The 17,601-nt window shown below is 51.3% G+C and overlaps 1 protein-coding gene across 1 annotated transcript in view; it reads right to left on the reverse strand.

Annotated features, from left to right (window-relative positions):
- The window catches only part of ADCY5 (adenylate cyclase 5), a 163,945-nt gene that overhangs the window by 22,432 nt on the left and 123,912 nt on the right, over positions 1-17,601 (reverse strand). Inside the window, exons 9-12 of the mRNA XM_066348010.1 lie at positions 13,705-13,727; positions 12,620-12,764; positions 11,331-11,428; positions 7,052-7,139 (exon numbers count right to left, since the gene is read on the reverse strand). Coding sequence (XP_066204107.1) covers positions 7,052-7,139; positions 11,331-11,428; positions 12,620-12,764; positions 13,705-13,727 — 354 coding nt within the window. The remainder of the gene's footprint in view (positions 1-7,051; positions 7,140-11,330; positions 11,429-12,619; positions 12,765-13,704; positions 13,728-17,601) is intronic.

Below are 17,601 nucleotides of genomic sequence, written 5' to 3' on the forward strand. Positions count from 1 at the left end.
CATTAGTAGTCAATATCTGCATTTTAAAGAGCTATGCTGCCAGTAAGAATGAAAGTCTCTGCTTCTTATGAAAGGAAATTTTGGCTTCACAGCTGGGGAAAGTGTCTGGCACTAGCATCAGGCTCTCACTTTGAAACGATATGACAGATGGTTTCTAATCTCTGCCTGCTCCAAATTTTGCCACTCCATTCTCCACCACCACCCATGATACTTAAATCATTTTAGTTCTGGTCACCTTATGCATCAGCTGAAGGGCTTCCTTCATTATCCTGCAGTAATCAATGATTAGAGCTGGGTATGGACATGGGTTGCCTAGCAAAAGAGGACCAGGATCCCCAAGGGGGCCACCCAGAGGGCAGGAGAAGAACTGCAGGCTTTAAAAAAATACAATCTAGAAAATGACATTCTAACATCTAATGAATGATTGAATGTTAATACACTGGCTTGCTACAAGCTGGTTTCCCTTGTCACTCTTTCAAAAGACCCACTCTTGGCTTTAAAACCTCACCAAGAACCCAGGAATTGCTGCTTTTTGAAGTCTCCAAAAGATGTGACATCCTGCCCTGCGAGCGGTTTATAGAATATTTCATCTCCTGTAATCAAAAAGTTCATCTGCATGTTGCCTGACCAGTGGTGGTACAGTGGATAGAGCATCAACCTGGGACACAGAGGTTCCAGGTTCAAAACCCTGAAATTGCCAGCTTGAGTGCGGGGTCATCCCATGGTTGCTGGCTTAAGCTGTCGCTGGCTTGAGCAAGAGATTACGGCCACAGCTGGAGCCCTCCGGTCAAGGCACATATGAGAAAGCAACCGATGGGCAACTAAAGTGTTGCAACTACAAGTTGGTGCTTCTCATCTCTGTCCCTTCCTGTCTGTCTGTGTTTCTCTCAAAAAAACAAAAAAAGTTCATCTGCATGTTGACCCTAAGTCCCACCTTGAAGGGACCCCAGCATGGAGGGAACACTTCACCTGGGCGAGACCTCCTTGCGGAGCTGTCGCACAGCTGCGGGCAGATATGGGGAAGCATTTCCTGTGGTAGAATACTGCATCTGTGCAAACCAACTGTTCGATGCCTGCTCACAATCAGAGCTCAGAAAAAGAATCAATTAAAAAAAATCCAAACCAGTACATTTTCAGTCTAATTAATTCAAGTCAATTCAATATAAAAACAAGAGTGGGGACATAATTAATAAACCATGACTGGTGAGGGACAGCTTTGGTCATGGCCTCTCTGAAAGTCACCAGGCAAATCGATGACTTCCCTGGGGCCCGGGCTCCCGTCTGTGATGTGGAGCCCGGGTGCTGCAGAGATGAAGAAGGGGGTGAAATCTGATGGCAAAGCTTAAGAAAACAGCCTTTTTTTTTTTTTTTGGCAAGGAGCTGATACTCTTTCTTCAGAAAAAGAGTATTTTAAAAGATACGAAAATTTCAGAGGCCAAACCAAGGCAGGCAGAAGCTGACCAGGCTTCATACCACAGCTTCATCCCGGGCCGCTCAGGGGTCAGCTGGACATCTGGACACAGGCAGTGTCCTGGGGGGAAGGGCTGTGGGCTCTGGAGGCAAGCACCGTCTGGGCGTAGACCCCAGCTCACCACTTCCCACGCCCGGCACTGGGGACAGCTGCATCAGGAACCTCTCTGAGCTTTATTTTCTTCATTTCGAAGCAGATGTCATAAAACCCCCCTTAGGGGCTCAGGCAGCACAGCCCAACGTGGCACAGCTGGGAGCTGGGCCCTGGACTTCCTGACTCAGACGCCACTGAACACGTGTCTGGCAACAGCACACCCTCTCCCTGACAGACAAAATGTGCCCTTGAGCATGCTGCTGGAAAGGTGCGGGTGGGAGATTCAAAGTCCTCACAGGACAGAAGACACCATAAGAGGGGAGAGGTACTGGTAGTGTAGTAAGGCCCTGTTTTAGACCCTGTGGGTGGCAGTCAGGTGGAGGGACAGAAAGGACAGTCAGCAAGGCGAGACTCAGCCACATTCAGGCTGTGGGACAAAGAGAGGCTTTCTGGTGACTGTACAGAGTACAGAGTACAGAGCCTAAAGCTCTGCTCACGGTTCCCAGGAGCTCAGACAACCGAGTCCTAGGGGTCGGTAGATGCAAGCGAAGAGGGAGCCGGCGGCCTGGAGAACGAGGAAGATAAACACACATGGGGAGAAGTATGTGGCCGAGTCCTCCTTCTGGGCCCATCTGTACCCAAGTCCCGAACTGCAGGAGAGGGGTCTGGCCTTCTGAGTGAGGACATGCCCCTGAGCCACAGTAAAGGCAGGGGACCCAGACCAGCCTGTGGAAGGAAGAGAGCCACACTCATTCCACCCACTTGGTAGTGGTGGCAGCACTGTGGGGAGGGGCCTGGGCTGCTTCTCAGGTGATGGAGCAGAAGCTACAGGGAGACGGATGGAACAGTCAGCGCTGGCCCCGGGGGGAAGGAGGAGCTATGCTCAGGAGATGTGAGCGAGTTCACTGTCCCTGGAGGTGATCAAGCAGAGGCTGGCCCATCTCTTGCAGGGTTATCACAGGGGGAGTCCAGCCTCAGGTGGTGTGCCTGGCCGCCTCATTGCTCGGCCCTTTCCGGTCTGAACTTCTCTGAGGCTGTGGACCACGTGTGATGGCAGGAGGGGGTGGAGGACAGTTTTCCCTAGGAAAGCAGCTCTGGGGCCCAGGGCAGCACCGGTGCCAGGAGAGGGGAGGAGGGGTGTGTGCAGGCTCAGACAGCAGGGCATCGCCAGGAGGGAGGGCTCAGGGGAGGGCCCCGAGGGCAAGGCGTCCCGGAGACAGCAGGGCTCCGCAGGGCGGTGGATGCGCTCTGGCAGCGAGACCAGGCAGGACTCGGGGACAAGATGAAGACCAAGGCCCCGAGCTCGCCTCAGCGCGACAGCCAGGCTGTGTGTGGACTGGCCAGCGGTGTCAGGAGAAGAGCAGACAGACCCGAGACGGACAGGCAGCGGTCCTCAGGAAGCAGGGAGTGAATGCCGGCCCGCGGACAGACCCCCCGAATGACACCCCGGCAGCAGACGACTGACTCAGTCTACGCTGCCTTCACGTTTGTCTCTTCAAACAGGTTAAAAACACGGACAGTTTGAGAAAGTAAGTCTGAGTGTTCGGCGGACGTGGAGAAGTAAGTACCATAAAGAAAGCCTGAGTGACAGAACTGTGTGGCTCTGGCTCCGTGGAGCCCGTCTCGCTGGGGTCACTGGGCACTGACACGGGCATGAAAAAGCCACGCCGTGAGTTCTGAGAAACTGTGGGGATAAGATGAAAGCTCTGAGTGCTGGCAAAGGGCCAATGTTTCCTGAGGAAAAACAAAGCGACAGGGAAAATTCTAGCCCAGTCAGCGTCACGGCAATCCCTGCGAAGGTGCAGTCAGCTGCCTCAGCCAGCCAGGCGCGACAGTGCTAGCGACAGGCCCGCCCCTCCGTCGGGAAAGGAGGGCTGCTCTGCCCCGCCCCGTGGACACCCACAGGGAGAATTGCCCCGTCTAGGTCTTAATGTGCAAAGTGAACCGGCAGCAGGAAGGAAGAATGGAGAATGATGCAATGGAAGAGGAGCGCATAGTATAAGCAACTTCTCAGGTTCAGGTCTACTTTCCAGAAAGTCACTAAATGCTGAGAAGGTGGGTGATCAAGAAGCTGGGAGATGAGGTCACAGCCAGAACCTCAAGGTGGGTATGAGTGTATATGCAGCTCCTGGCCAGATCAGCAGGTTCCGGACCTGATAAGCCATGGAGTATTTTTTCCTAAACAAATTCTTTACAGAAGCTCTACTCAGTGGTAGTCAACCTGGTCCCTACCGCCCACTAGTGGGCATTCCAGCTTTCATGGTGGGCGGCAGCGGAGCAACCAAAGTATAAATAAAAAGATAGATTTAACTATAGTAAGGTGTTTTATAAAGATTTATTCTGCCAAACTTAGCGAAAATCCGACAGAAAGTACTTGGTAAGTAATTATTTTTATATACTTTAACTTGCTGTAACTCTGCTTTATAAATTTTATAAAGTAAAGTTACTTCCCTACTTTATATCGATAAATCACCATTACTGTGGAACCGGTGGGTGGTTAGAAAATTTTACTACTAACAGAGATATAAAAGTGGGTGGTAGGTATAAAAAGGTTGACTACCCCTGTGAATCTACGTTTATAATAGGGGTCGGGAACCTATGGCTCGCGAGCCAGATGTGGCTCTTTTGATGGCTGCATCTGTCTCGCAGACAAATCTTTAATAAAAAAATAATAACGTTAAAAGTATAAAACATTCTCATGTATTACAATCCATTCATTTCCCACCACTCATGTTCATGGTTGCGGGTGGCTGGAGCCAATCACAGCTGTCCTCTGGGACAACACCAAATTTTTATTGGATAATGCGTAACATACACAGGTGGTTGTATGGCTCTCACGGAATTACATTTAAAAATATGTGGCGTTCATGGCTCTCTCAGCCAAAAAGGTTCCCGACCCCTGGTTTATAAGATGGGAAAGCCGCCAACCCTGGCTGGAGGTGTGGCTGGGTGGGGGATAAGCTGGGGGGGCAGGAAGTGGACACTCCGCCCACCAGCCTCCCCATGACCTCGGTCTCCTCGGAATTGTCAGGAAAATCACTGGGCTGGATAAAGAAACGGAGAACAAGTTTATCAAATATGACATTGATTACAAACTAGGGAGATTCAATAAAACAAAGAGGCAGGAATGCTTCTCATAAATAATCTCAAACAGTGGTGAAAAGAACTAGACCAAAGTACTAATTCAAACTGACCAGAGCAGGTGGAGGCGGAGGGGGGCGGGGCCTCCTCTTTTCTTCCTCCCTGACTCCTCCTCCTCCTCCCCCACCATCAGGTACACGCGCAAATCAGAGAACCCAAACCAAATGAAGTCAGCGTAGCACAGGTTTACCCAAGCAGCGAACAGAAAAGAGAGAAATCTAGGTTCCGGTTTAAAAACTGCAGACTACATAGAACTTTGATTCTGATTTGAAGAGACGGAGTAAATGCCTCAAACGGACGAACAATGACTTTGTCTCAGTTTAACAACTTAAAAAGAGAAAAGATTCTTTTGGGGGTTCCGAAAAAAAGGTTTAAGAGGCCTTTTTAGCTATGGTGTACTTTTTTTTAAGGTTGTTGTAACTCTTTTTATTGTGGTAAAAGATATATGACACAAAATGTGCCATCATAGTCCTTGTGCGGTGTCTAATTCAGTCACACTCCTTCACAGGCACCGTGCCGCGCCATCGTCACTATCGTCTACTTTGGTCCAAACCTCTGCACCTCTCAGGCCACAACTCCCTAGTCCCCCTTCTTCCAGCCCGGCACCCTGTAATCTACTTCCTGTCTCTAAGATACAGCCTCTAGGTAGAATCGTCCAATACATATTCTTTTGTGTCCAGCTTCTCTCAATTAGCATAATGTCTTCAAGGTTCATCCATGTTGTAGCATGTGTCAAAACTTCACTCCTTTTTACGGGTAGACAATGTGCTGTTGTACACACGTATCACTTTGGTTTCTCTGTTCACTTGTTGATGGACACTTGGGTTGTTTCCACCTTTCCCCTATGGTGAATATGTGGTGTGTTCTTATCGTCCTGAGATGAAGAAAGTGGGACTTCCCACTGGGGAAGAAGCAGGCTGGGGGTGGTTTGGGAGAGGCGTGACGCTGCAGGAAGGCACGAGAGGCAGGAGGTGACTGAACACAGAGCCTTGCGTGGCAGCAGGTGGAGGGTGAGGGAGCCAGGGTTAACCCCTGCTGCAGCAAAGGCACCGGCCTCAAACACACCTCAACTCGCCATGTGACCTCAGTCCACCTGCCCCTCTCCGGCCACCCACTTCTGCGCCTGCTCCGGGGGAGGGCTGCACCACCCCAGATAATTCCAGTTCTGACAACCAGTCCACCAAGACCGTAACCATCAGGTGAATAAATCATTAGAAAGATAAAGGGGACTCTGGAGGTCACAAAGGTCAAGCCCTTTGAAAGAAGAACGTGGTACCCACTGCAGAGTGTGCAGGGAGTGATACCAGGGCCTGGCACCACCACGCCCCTCCCCAGGGGGCTGGGCTCTGAGTGAGTGTCAGGAGCAGAGAAATGGGGACAGCAGAAGCTGGGGAGGGCTTGTGCCTCCCGGGGACAGAGTGCTCTCTGGGACCAGGTTGGTCCCGTCAGGGAATTCTGAAAACACCGGGGAAGGTAATGAGGGAAACGCTTAGTGGATAAGGCAAATGGGCACCTGAATGCTTTCTGCAATAGGACCAGAACAGCCTGGGCCCTTCGCAGAACAGAGCTGGCTGGGGGCACAGCATGCCCAAGGCGGGAGAGCCTGGCCTGGGGGGGCGCAGTGGGTAGAGTGGCGACCTGGAACGCTGAGGTCGCTGGGCCGAAACCCTGGGCTTGCCTGGTCATGGCACATATGAGAATCAACCAATAAACAAATAAAGTGAAGCAAATATGACTTCATACTTCTCGCTATCCCCCCCTCTGTTAAATCAATAAATAAAATCTTTAAAAAAAAAAGAAGGAGTCAGAGAAAAACACAGGCCAGGGTCGCACGTCCACCTTACTGGCTGGTGGCCCCGCCTGAAACACTGAACACGCTGGGCCACCCCTTCATCTACATGATGAGCAGCTCCAAAGCCATCATCTCCTCCGTCCTCTCCGGGGCCAGTGCCAGGGTACATGGGGACACTGAAGGGGGGTCAAGAGGTCACTTCCACACTCATTCTTTCAGCAAATGTTTACTGACCACCGCTTCATGCCAGACATTGTACTAGGTGTCTTTCCTCCATCCCACGTGATACCGAAGGGACGACAAAAGAGGGAGCGACACCATCTTCTGGTTGCAAAGATCTGCAAAGGCTGACAACACAGGTGAGGCTCTGCTGGCCGACCACACCTGCAGTCTAGCTTGCTGCCACTGCCAGGCAAGCACCGTGACCCAGCATCACGCAGCCCTGACCCCAAGTGGGACTACTAGGCTGCAGGAAGGGCCCCTATCCATGGGCTGGGAAGGGAGGGACGCTGGTGTCACGGAAGGGGTGGGGCTCAGGTGTCAGCCACACTCACCTTCACGCAGGAGTAGATCACGGACACAAATACCACCAAGGTCAACAGCACGAAACAGGTCAGGTAGAAACTCAACATGAACACGGAGCTGGAAGAAGAGAGGAGGTGGGGAATCGGAATCCTGGGTGGACCCGTTGAAAGATGACAGGGATGGCGGTGGAGTCACGTCCGGGTGACAGGGCAACAGCTTCTCCGGGCCTGGCCCTGCGAGCAGGCTGCAGGTGTCCGTCTTCACAGTTCTCCAGGGCTGGGGCTCTAAGAGCCCCTGGGGAGAAGCAGAAGTTGCTCTATTTCCCCTGCTCCCCTGCCCAGGCTTTGCTAGCCCCTGACTCACTCACAAGGGCTCACAAAGCCTTGCGAACTGATTCAGGACCCTCCCCTGTGACAGTCTCGCTCCTGCCCTTCCGACCTTCTGCACCTTCCTGGGGGCGCAGCAGCCCACAGGGTGAAGAATGGAGAACCAGAGAACCCAATGACACTTGCTCAATAGTTTGACTGTTTCTTAGCTATCCACAGACTCTCTGCATTTAGCTTGGAAAGACCCATTTTAAAAATCACTTGGGGCCCTGGCTGGTTGGCTCCATGGTAGAGCCTCAGCCCAGCATGTGGATGTCCTGGGTTCAATTCCCGGTCAGGGCACACAGGAGAAGTGATCATCTGCTTCTCTACCCCTCTTCCTCCCCCCTGTCTCTCCCTCTCTCTCTCTCTTCCCCTCCCACAGCCATGGCTAGATTGGTACAAGTGCATTGGTCCTGGGCACTGAGGATGGCTTCCTGGAGCCTCCATCTCAGGCACTAAAAATAGCTTGGATGGGAGCATGGCCCCAGATCCCAGAGGGGCAAAGCATTAGACCTAGACAAGGGTTGCTGGGTGGATCCCAGTCAGGGCACATATGGGAGTCCGTCTCTCTATCTTCCCTCCTCTCACTTGGAAAAGAAGAAAAAAATCACTTGGTTATTTCCTCCAAGCAGCCACGCATGGCTTTCTTGATAGGTAACTATGAAGGCTGAAAACTGATTGGATAAACAGCCATCATATATAGAGATGCATTGGTCAGCAGCTCAACCAGTCATGTGTCCCTTTGAAGGGCAGAGTCCTTGAACCCTGTCCCCTCCACACTGCCAGGCCCCACAGAGTCTGCTCAATTTTTGCTCTCCTATTAGCCAGTTCAACAACCACCACCACCATCTCAAGGATCGCCCACTGCCCTCCTTGCAGAGGCAGAGCCCAGGTGAACTTAACGTCCACTGGGGGCTGGACTCCTCAGACAGAAGAGCTGCAAGTGACTTTCCATCCGGAACCTTCCACTGGCCCTCCTGGGGCAGAGCTGGCCGTGGCTAAGGCACGCCCCACCGTATCACAGGAGGCCACAGAAACTCCTTCTCTTTCAGGGAGTGCGAGTGGCCTGGGGACGCCAGCCACTGTTAGCGGGTTAAAAGGCAGGTAACCGGCTTGAGAAGGCAGGGACATTGCCAGGGAGGCATTCACACGGGGCCTTTGTTCCAGGCCCCAGGAAGCCAGCACCCGCCTGCCTTGACAAACAGAACAAGGGGAGAGCCCACGCCTCAGAGGGAAAGAAAGGCCTTTAAAGTCACTTTTCAGGCTTGCACAGAGAGAAGACGTCTGGAGAACGACCTCTGTCAATGCCTGAACAGCTTGGAGCTGTGGCCCAAGCATGGAGCAGCTGCTGGCAGAGTGGGCGGGGGGAGCCCAGCGCCAGGCCATGCTGCAGGAGAGAGTGGCAGAGGCGGGGCTGTGCACCCAGACGGAAAGGACTTCATCTGCAATGGGACACAAAGTCTAGGTTGCTTATTTATACTTATAGCTCCACTTCATGGGAGCCATAGTATAAATAAGGACCCATGATCCCAGCAGCTCTGCACATCCTCCCTGCAGGGGGCAACAGGCACCAGCTGCATAACCAGGGTGCAGCTGGCGGCTCGAGCCCCGCGGTATCCTGACAGTCCCAGCAGATAAAAAGTGAGAGCCATCTCTTCAGCAAGTGTCATTAAAAATAAAAGGTGTTGAGCCTGACCAGGTGGTGGTAAAGTGAATAGAGCATTGACCTGGGACACTGAGGATCCAAAGTTCAAAACCCCAAGGTCGCCTGCTTGAGCACAGGGTCACCAGCTTGAGTGAGGGATCATAGACATGATCCCACGGTTACTGGCTTAACCCAAGGTCGTTGGCTTGAAGCCCAAGGTCGCTGGCTCAGCTGGAGCCCCCCAGTCAGGGCACATAGGAGAAAACAATGAACAACTAAAGTGCTGCTACTATGAGTTGATGCTTCTCGTTTCTCTCCCTTCCTGTCTGTCTGTCCCTCTTTCCCTCTGTCTCTCTGTCTCTCTCTCTCTCAAAAAAAAATAAAATAAATTAAAAGGTGTTGAGTAATAAGGCATGTCAGTGTCATGTACCTGCTGACATGATGCACTGAGAAGGACACATCACTTCTTTGGGATTCTTGTCAAAAAGCATAATCTCAATCTCATCATAAGAAAACATCAGACCAATCCACATGGAGAGACATTCTGCAAATTAACTGGCCATGACTCATCAAAAGTGCCAAGGCCATGAAAGACAATGAAAGGTTGAGAAAGGATCATAGACTTGTGGGGACTAAGGAGGTATAACAGCTCATTCAACATGGGGGCCTAGACTGGCTCTTGGACCACAAAAGGCCATTCGGGCCTTTTAATAAAATTAGAATACGGTCGTAGATTAGTCAGGAGGATCATTACCGTGCCAACTTCCTGGGCTTGACTATTCCACTTAGGTTATGTAAGTTGTCAACATTAGGGGTGGTATAAAGCAGTGGTAGTCAACCTGGTCCCTACTGCCCACTATTGGGTGTTCCAGCTTTCATGGTGGGTGGTAGCGGAGCAACCAAAGTATAAATAAAAAGATAGGTTTACCTATAGTAAGTTGTTTTATAAAGATTTATTCTGCCAAACTTAGCGAAAATCCGACAGAAAGTACTTGGTAAGTAATTATTATTATATGCTTTAACTTGCTGTAACTCTGCTTTATAAATTTTATAAAGTAAAGTTACTTCCCTACTTTATAAATCACCATTACTGTGGAACCAGTGGGTGGTTAGAAAATTTTACTACTAACAGAGATACAAAAGTGGGCGGTAGGTATAAAAAGGTTGACTACCCCTGGTATAAAGAAACTCTCGTAATACTTTAGTAACTTTTCTATAAGTCTGCAACCATTTCAAAATGAAAAACAGAGGTGTTAGGGTGAGGGAACGTTTCTAGATTAAGTTAGACTTCTAAGACATAATAACCAAACACAACCAGTGGGTCCTGAGTAGATCCTGGCTATGAAGAAACTAAGAGTGGGAAACATTTTGGAAATTTGAACGTGAAGTTGGTATTAGAAGATTACAGAAAACTGGTGTTAATTTTTTTGGGTGTATAAGGCAATATGGTTAAGAAGGAAAATGTTCTTAAAATAGGTGTATAATAAGGTTTTTAAAGGCAAAATGTCCTTATGTCTAAAATTTACTTTAAAAAATAAAACAAAAAAATGCAAAATATTGTTTTATTTAAGAAATGGGTATTAATTATATTAGTTTACCTTGTGTGTTTGAAATACTACAAAATAAAGTTAAAAATATGTATATCTACATGCACACGCACACATATATGTTCTCATGCACACACACAGACACACACAGAGCAGTTTCTGTTCTCATCCAGGCAGGACCCTACTGTGAATGACTAACACATTGTTTCCAAAAGCCCGCTGCCACTCAGAGCGGTCCTCCAGGCAGCCGCAGCCTCTCAGTGACACAGCCAGTCCTCAGAAGAGTTCAGGAGCATCTCTTTGAGATGCTCTTCAGAACCTAAAATCCATTCTTGGAAATACTCAGAGTAGCAAAAAACCTTTATCTTTTGAAGACATACTGATTTTTTTTTTTTTTTTTTTTTTTTTTTTGCAAGAACCAAAGGTCACGCAGAAACGAGTCTGGTGAAGACTCTGGGTGATTCCACGGGCACCAGTGTGTGGATTCAAACGGGATGAGACGAGAGAGTGGGGGGGCGTCTCCCATGTGGCTGGGCAGTGCCCAGACCAGAGACGTTTCTACCCTGAAAATGAGCACATGGACACCCTGCCACGGACACCCGGCTTCCAGGTCCCATCGAGGACACATTTGTAAACTTCTCTCCTTATTGAGTAAGTTCAGCCCAGACTCCTGCCTCTGCTCTGCTCCATGACCTCCCCTCACCCCCCTGGGGTCCCTGTGGCCAGAGGAGGGGCCTCGGGTACTTACTGGGGCACGATGGTGATCTGGACAAAGCAGATGAAGAGGAAGACGAGCGAGGCACACCCCACGTAGGCACCGAAGCGGTCATCCACCTGCTTGGAGTACTGAGAGGACACGGGCAGAGTGAGGGGCGGAGGCACCAGCCCTGCTGCTCCAGCCCCACGCCACCCCAGACTCACCCGCAGCCCACTCCCAGGACGCGAGGACCCGAGAACCAGTCATAGCCTTAGCTCTTGAGAAAACAATCCAAATCACCGTAAGGTGACACCAGTGGGGAGAGGAGCTGCACTGCATCAACCGCTTTCTGCAGACCAGATCGCCATGAGAGTAACTCGTAATGAACGGCTAAAGTCACCGAGCCCCATCTGCACGCGCCATCTTGCACTTCACAAGCACACCAGGAAGTAGGGAAAGGACTTTCTACTTCGGAGATGAGTAAACTGAGGCTCAGAGAGGTCACAAGACTTGTCCAAAATCACTCAGCTCATCTCCAAGGTCCTGACCCCCAGCCCCAGCTCCTCCCGCACCACCACCAGCCTCACGGGCAGAGGCTGGGCTGGCGCAGAGTCACCCAGAGGAGGTGACCCGTGTCGGTTCCGTCACTGCCAGTAAGCAGAGTTCTCCTCCATTATTTCCCCTCCTAACTGGGTTTGCTTCATTGGATGATGACATGAGTTCACAGAAGCCCATTTTAACTGAATCCCAGGGAGACCCTCTGACACGGAGCAGAGACCCTGAACCAGGACAGGTCCAGCTCTGTCACTGCTTCCTGGGGGGCCCAGAGCACACCTACTAGAGCAACTACTTTGAGTTTTAGCTCTCTCGGTCACAATTCAAGGAGATGGGACAAGGAAATTTTGACTGCCCCTTCCAATGTAATACTTTGAGGTTCCAAGTAGCTAGGTGATCCATTGGTAATGATCACATAATAATAACAGAGCAAAACTAATAAAAATAGCAACCAACATTTATTGACCATATACTATGTGGCAGATTCTGTTTTATGCGTTTTACACATGGATTTGTTTAATCCTCACTATGACCCTTTGAAGTAGGTATGCTAAATATCTCCATTTTCCAGTTAAGGAAACTGAGGCACAGGAGTTTAGATTTATCCCTTCCAAACAAAGTGGTCTCCCTAAAATGCCCCCCTCCTGGGTGGTACAGCATCCGAGCTGGGAGGACCGAGTGACGAGTGACGGTGAGGAGACAGGGAGGGAGCGGCCTGCTGCCTGGCTTCCCTCCTGCTGGCCCCGGTTCTGCCTGGGGCCCCCTTCCCACCCTGGGGGCTCTACCTTCTTCTCTAAGTCAGGCTCTCTGAAGGTCAAGAGGAACTTGCGAACGTGCTCAGACCGCAGCCTGTCTATGCTCCTGGCATCGATGGCGCGGCCCAGAAACTCATCCACTTCGTCCTCAGGGTTGGCGCTTTCCTGGGCATTCCTGGAGAGCAAGAGGCACAGACACAAGACAGTATGACCAGCAGGGGGCGCTGCTCGAGGGTGGCTCTTCCCAGGCCTGGGGACCATGAGAGAGAGGCCCAGCACCTGCCCAAGATCAGCCCTAATAAGGGGTGGGGCAGCTGAGACTGAGAGCAGGACAGCCAGAAGCGCGAGTCTCCCACGTGGCAACTGCACACACGTGTAGAAAACTGCCTAAGCTCAGACCCCGCAGCTGGAGGGCCTCACTGGTGACAGGATTGTCTGACTTCACCGATGTATTAGTACATCATCATAGTGATGTGAGTTATTATGGAAGGTTTCCCTGTTTTCTCCCCACAGGTGAACAGTCTCTGCCCCTTATTCTCTGGCTGTGCCATCATCCAGAAATGAGGGCCGAAACCAGGAGGTGAGACTTCTGCCAGAGGGCCTGTGGGTTTTCACCTGGCTCCGGCACTCTCTGGGAAGCGGGTCTCATGGTTTGAGTGCTGAACTGAAAACCCTATTTCTCAGGGTGAAGCCCAGTCCTCGAGTGAAATTTCTGACAGCCCCTGAAGACTGGAAAGTGGAAGAGAAAGAGGACACTCCCTCAGAACACTGGACGTGGCCTGGCGCTTCCTGTGAGCACTGTGCGAGGCCTGCACTGTCTTGAGATCTGCACACACATGTGCCGGTGCACATGCATGTACAGTGTGTGTCGCTATGTGTGTGCACACGTGTGCGTGCATGGAGTGGAGAATATATATGGGCACCGCCCCGACCCAGCCCCTCTGCTGGACAGCCGGCTCCTGGCTGCCCTCTCTCAGCTGCCGTGGGCTCTGGACTCCGTCGGGCCTGTGTGTGGGCGCCTTCCCCAGGGAGTGTGGGGAAACAAGGCTATGCGGCACATTCAAAGACATCCCCTAAGCCAATGGAGGAGAAATAATGAAGGGCAGATTACTCACTTGTCCTTGGGGTCTTCAAAGCCCTAAAGAGGGACAGAGAAAGCAGAGGAGCATGAGAACAGGGCAGGCTGGACACAGAGGCTCCTAGAGCCGGGGCTGTGGACAGGGGGCACTCATTTCCCTCAGTTCACCAAGCAGCTTGGACATGGAGAGGGCTGTCACTCAGTAGTGCCCCCCTCCCTCCCTCCCTCCCTTCCTTCCCCCCTCCCCTTCCCCTTCCCTTCCCCTCCCCTTCCCCTCCCTGGCTTTTGGTGACCACGGCCAGGTTCTTCCTATGGGACAGGCTCTGTGCTGGATGCTAGGGGTGCACTGTGCTTTCATTTCATCTGCTGGCAAAATCCATGTCTAAGCTCTTCCTGTCCTCACGTCCAACTCAGCATATGCCCCAAACCTCCCCCACCCCTCCTGGACCCTGGGCTCCGTGGGTCCTCTCCTAATTCTGCCACTTGCTCAGGTGGAATTAGAGAAACCCCTACGCTGACTGACCCCCACGTGTGTACATACGTGCATGCACACACCCACTCACCCCACGCCCACAGAGCACACAAAAAATCTCTCAGGAGTTCACAAGTTTTGACTTAAGAAAATTAAACTCTGGTTACTTACAACAGCCTTTCTAGTATCTGAGGACCAATGTGTTCTTGCAAGGCCAGAGCTGGAACTCCCCTGGCCCTGGGTTTCACTACCATTCTGATGTTCACACACCAGGGCAGAGGTGTGAGTGGAAAGTCCCTTATTGGGTGACAGACTCAAAGTCCTAATCAGAGTTCATCTATAAAGTCCACAGAGGGACAGCTGTGTGTCAGGGTCTGACCAGCTGTGGCAGAATGGAGGGACGGTTCCCTAAAACAGGAAGGGGTGGAATCTCGGAGGCAGTGGAGGAGGTGACAAGCAGCCCCGGGACTGGCAGGTTGCCAGGACAAGGCCGCTCGTCCCTGGGGCCTAGCAGAGACCACACTGCTGGGCAAAGAGGGGGGTTTGGGCAAATGCTGGGTGAACCCAAACCCCAAACAAACACGTCTCTTCATTCCCACAGAGCACACGGCTTGAAAATACACAAAGCAGATTTATGTTGGTCCCCAGGAGCCACCCACTGGGCTCTGAAACAGATGTGGGGTCCACATGGCACTGAGGGGTTCTGTCTGTTCTGACCTGCCCCTTCTGACCTCCTCAGCTGAGGGTGTCCCGGGCCTCGCAGCCCCTAGTGCCCGACTGTGGGCTCCAGGCTCTTCCCAGGCTGCCAGTCTCTTGTCCTCTGAGAACCCCTCCATCCAGGCCACAAGACCTAGCCCACTCCACCGTCCCAGCCCCCGGCAGGAGGAGCTGGTGTCACTCGAGAGAGATCCCCTGCTGCAGACCCGTGCAGGGGGTCCAGCATGGGCCTGCACGAGCGGGCAGCAGAGCCCAGACAGGCTGGCTCCCTGCGGAACTAACTCAGAGACGCCGGCTGCTGAAGCGGGCCCACGGCCAGGACGACTTCACTCTGGGACTGAGAACACCGAGCTGTTTTATGCCTCTGCTGGTCTCTACAGCTCAAAAATATGATGGACATGGTTTTAATAAACCCGTTTCTGACTGTCCAGTGCTCTTCTGGTCATCTGCTGGGGCTGGTGTTTGGGCTGGGTCCATTCTAAGCACCCTGGGGGCCATGTTGGTGTGAAGAGCTCAGTATCTGCTTGGGGTGGAGAACTGACAGTCAGAGAACACTTTGGTCCATAAACCGTGGCAGATGGTCACTAAGGACACCATCCAGCACTCCGGGTTCAAGTCCCCTGAGCTGCTTACTAGTTCTAGGACAACGGTCCTCAGTCCAGCTACAAGGACCCTCAGATGAGTCCTTATGGTTTGTGCCTCAGCATTCCTGGAAAGTAGCTCAGCTCCAGGGGTTTTGTTTGGTTCCCAATTCCTCCCCTTCAGACCTAAAGCAAAAGCAGAGGCTGCGGCCCATCTGCCTTGAGGTGCAGGCTTTGGTGTGCCAACCACTCTGGTGAGGCTGCAGAGCTTCCCTGGACCTGGTTGTATGAGCAGAAGTCCACGCACACTTACCCTGCCAACCTTCTTCCTCTTCTTTTTTTTAAGTGAGAGGAGGGGAGATAGTGAGACAGACTCCCACATGTGCCCCAACTGGGATCCACCTGGCAATCCCCATCTGGGGCCAATGTTTGAGTACCAAGCTATTTTTAGCACCTGATGCTGATGTGCTCCAATGGAGCTATCCTCACCACCCAGGGCCACTCTCAAATCAATCGAGCCACTGGTTGCAGGAGGGGAAGGGGGTGGAGAGAAGCAGAAGGTTGCTTCTCCTGTGTGCCCTGACCAGGAATTGAACCTGGGATATCCATACCTCAGCCAATACTCTATCCAGTAAGCCAACCAGCCAGAGACCCTGCCAACCTTCTTATTAACAAATAATAAACTAGAAACCTTACAACACTTGTGCCTAAACAGCAAAGCTCATCATTATACTCTATTAAAGTGGGTTTTTTTGTTGTTGTGGTGGTTTTTTACAGAGTCAGAGAGAGGGATAGATAGGGACAGACAGGAACGGAGAGAGAAGAGAAGCATCAATCATCAGTTTTTTGTTGTGACACCTTAGTTGTTCATTGATTGCTTTCTCATATGTGCCTTGACCGTGGGCCTTCGGCAGACCGAGTAACCCCTTGCTCAAGCCAGTGACCTTGGGTCCAAGCTGGTGAGCTTTTTGCTCAAGCTGGCAATCTCGAGGTCTCGAACCTGGGTCCTCGGCATCCCAGTCTGACGCTCTTTCCACTGAGCCACCGCCTGGTCAGGCAAACTCTTTTCTTTTCTTTTCTTTTTTTTGTATTTTTCTGAAGTTGGAAACGGGATGGCAGTCAGACTCCCGCATGCACCCGACGGGATCCACCGGGCATGCCCATCTGGGCCATTGCTCTGTTGCATCCAGAGCCATTCTAGTGCCTGAGGCAGAGGCCATAGAGCCATTCTTAGCGCCCGGGCCATCTTTGCTCCAATGGAGCCTTGGCTGCAGGAGGGGAAGAGAGAGACAGAGAGGAAGGAGAGGGGGAGGGGTGGAGAAGCAGATGGGCGCTTCTCCTGTGTGCTCTGGCCAGGAATCGAACCCGGGACTTCCACATGCCAGGCCGACGCTCTACCACTGAGCCAAATGGCCAGGGCCCAACATCATCGTTATACTCTAAAACCTGAATAAAAGTTGAAATAAGATTTAAAGAAATAAACCTCTGACTACAGGGGGTCCTCGGGTTATGACAGTCTTGACATATAACGTTTCAAGTTTACGATGCTCACTCCCATAATAACTTAAAAAAAATTGAGATGTGAGTGTTTCAGTTTACCAGTAGCATCATACTTACAGACTATATAGTGCTTATAGACTAGCCTGGAACAATTCTTTAAGGCAGAGAGGCCTGCAGCAGATCCTGTACCCTCTACATCAGCTGCTTCTTGAGATGAAACACCTGTGGTGCAGGTAGAATCATCTCCAGCGTCTCCTGCATGTTCCTCAGGTCATCCTGACTCACCTGACCCAGTGTCTCCAGTACCTTCTGCAGGTTCTCCTGCCTCTCCAGCTTCCTCCTCCCAACAGGTCACTCTCTCCCACCTTGCAATGCCCCTTCCAGTGTGCACGCCAACCACAGGAATAAAGGTAAGATTTTTTCTTACACTCATTTTTTGTCATTTTCTCTGGTATTACAGTGCAGTGTACAGTACAGTATATTTATGTCCTTTTTTCTGTGGCTTAGTCGTGTGTTTATGTTATAAATTATGACTTTACAACTGTGTTACGATAAGTAAGTGACTTAGGCTAGGGTGTGTTTCGACTTACTCCAAAGTCTGTGTTATGTCACTGCCATAGGAACGGAACTGTGTTGTAACCCGCGGACCACCTGTACCCTTCTA

Source organism: Saccopteryx leptura, chromosome 8 (genome assembly GCF_036850995.1).
Source record: "Saccopteryx leptura isolate mSacLep1 chromosome 8, mSacLep1_pri_phased_curated, whole genome shotgun sequence".
NCBI classification, from domain to species: Eukaryota; Metazoa; Chordata; class Mammalia; order Chiroptera; family Emballonuridae; genus Saccopteryx; species Saccopteryx leptura.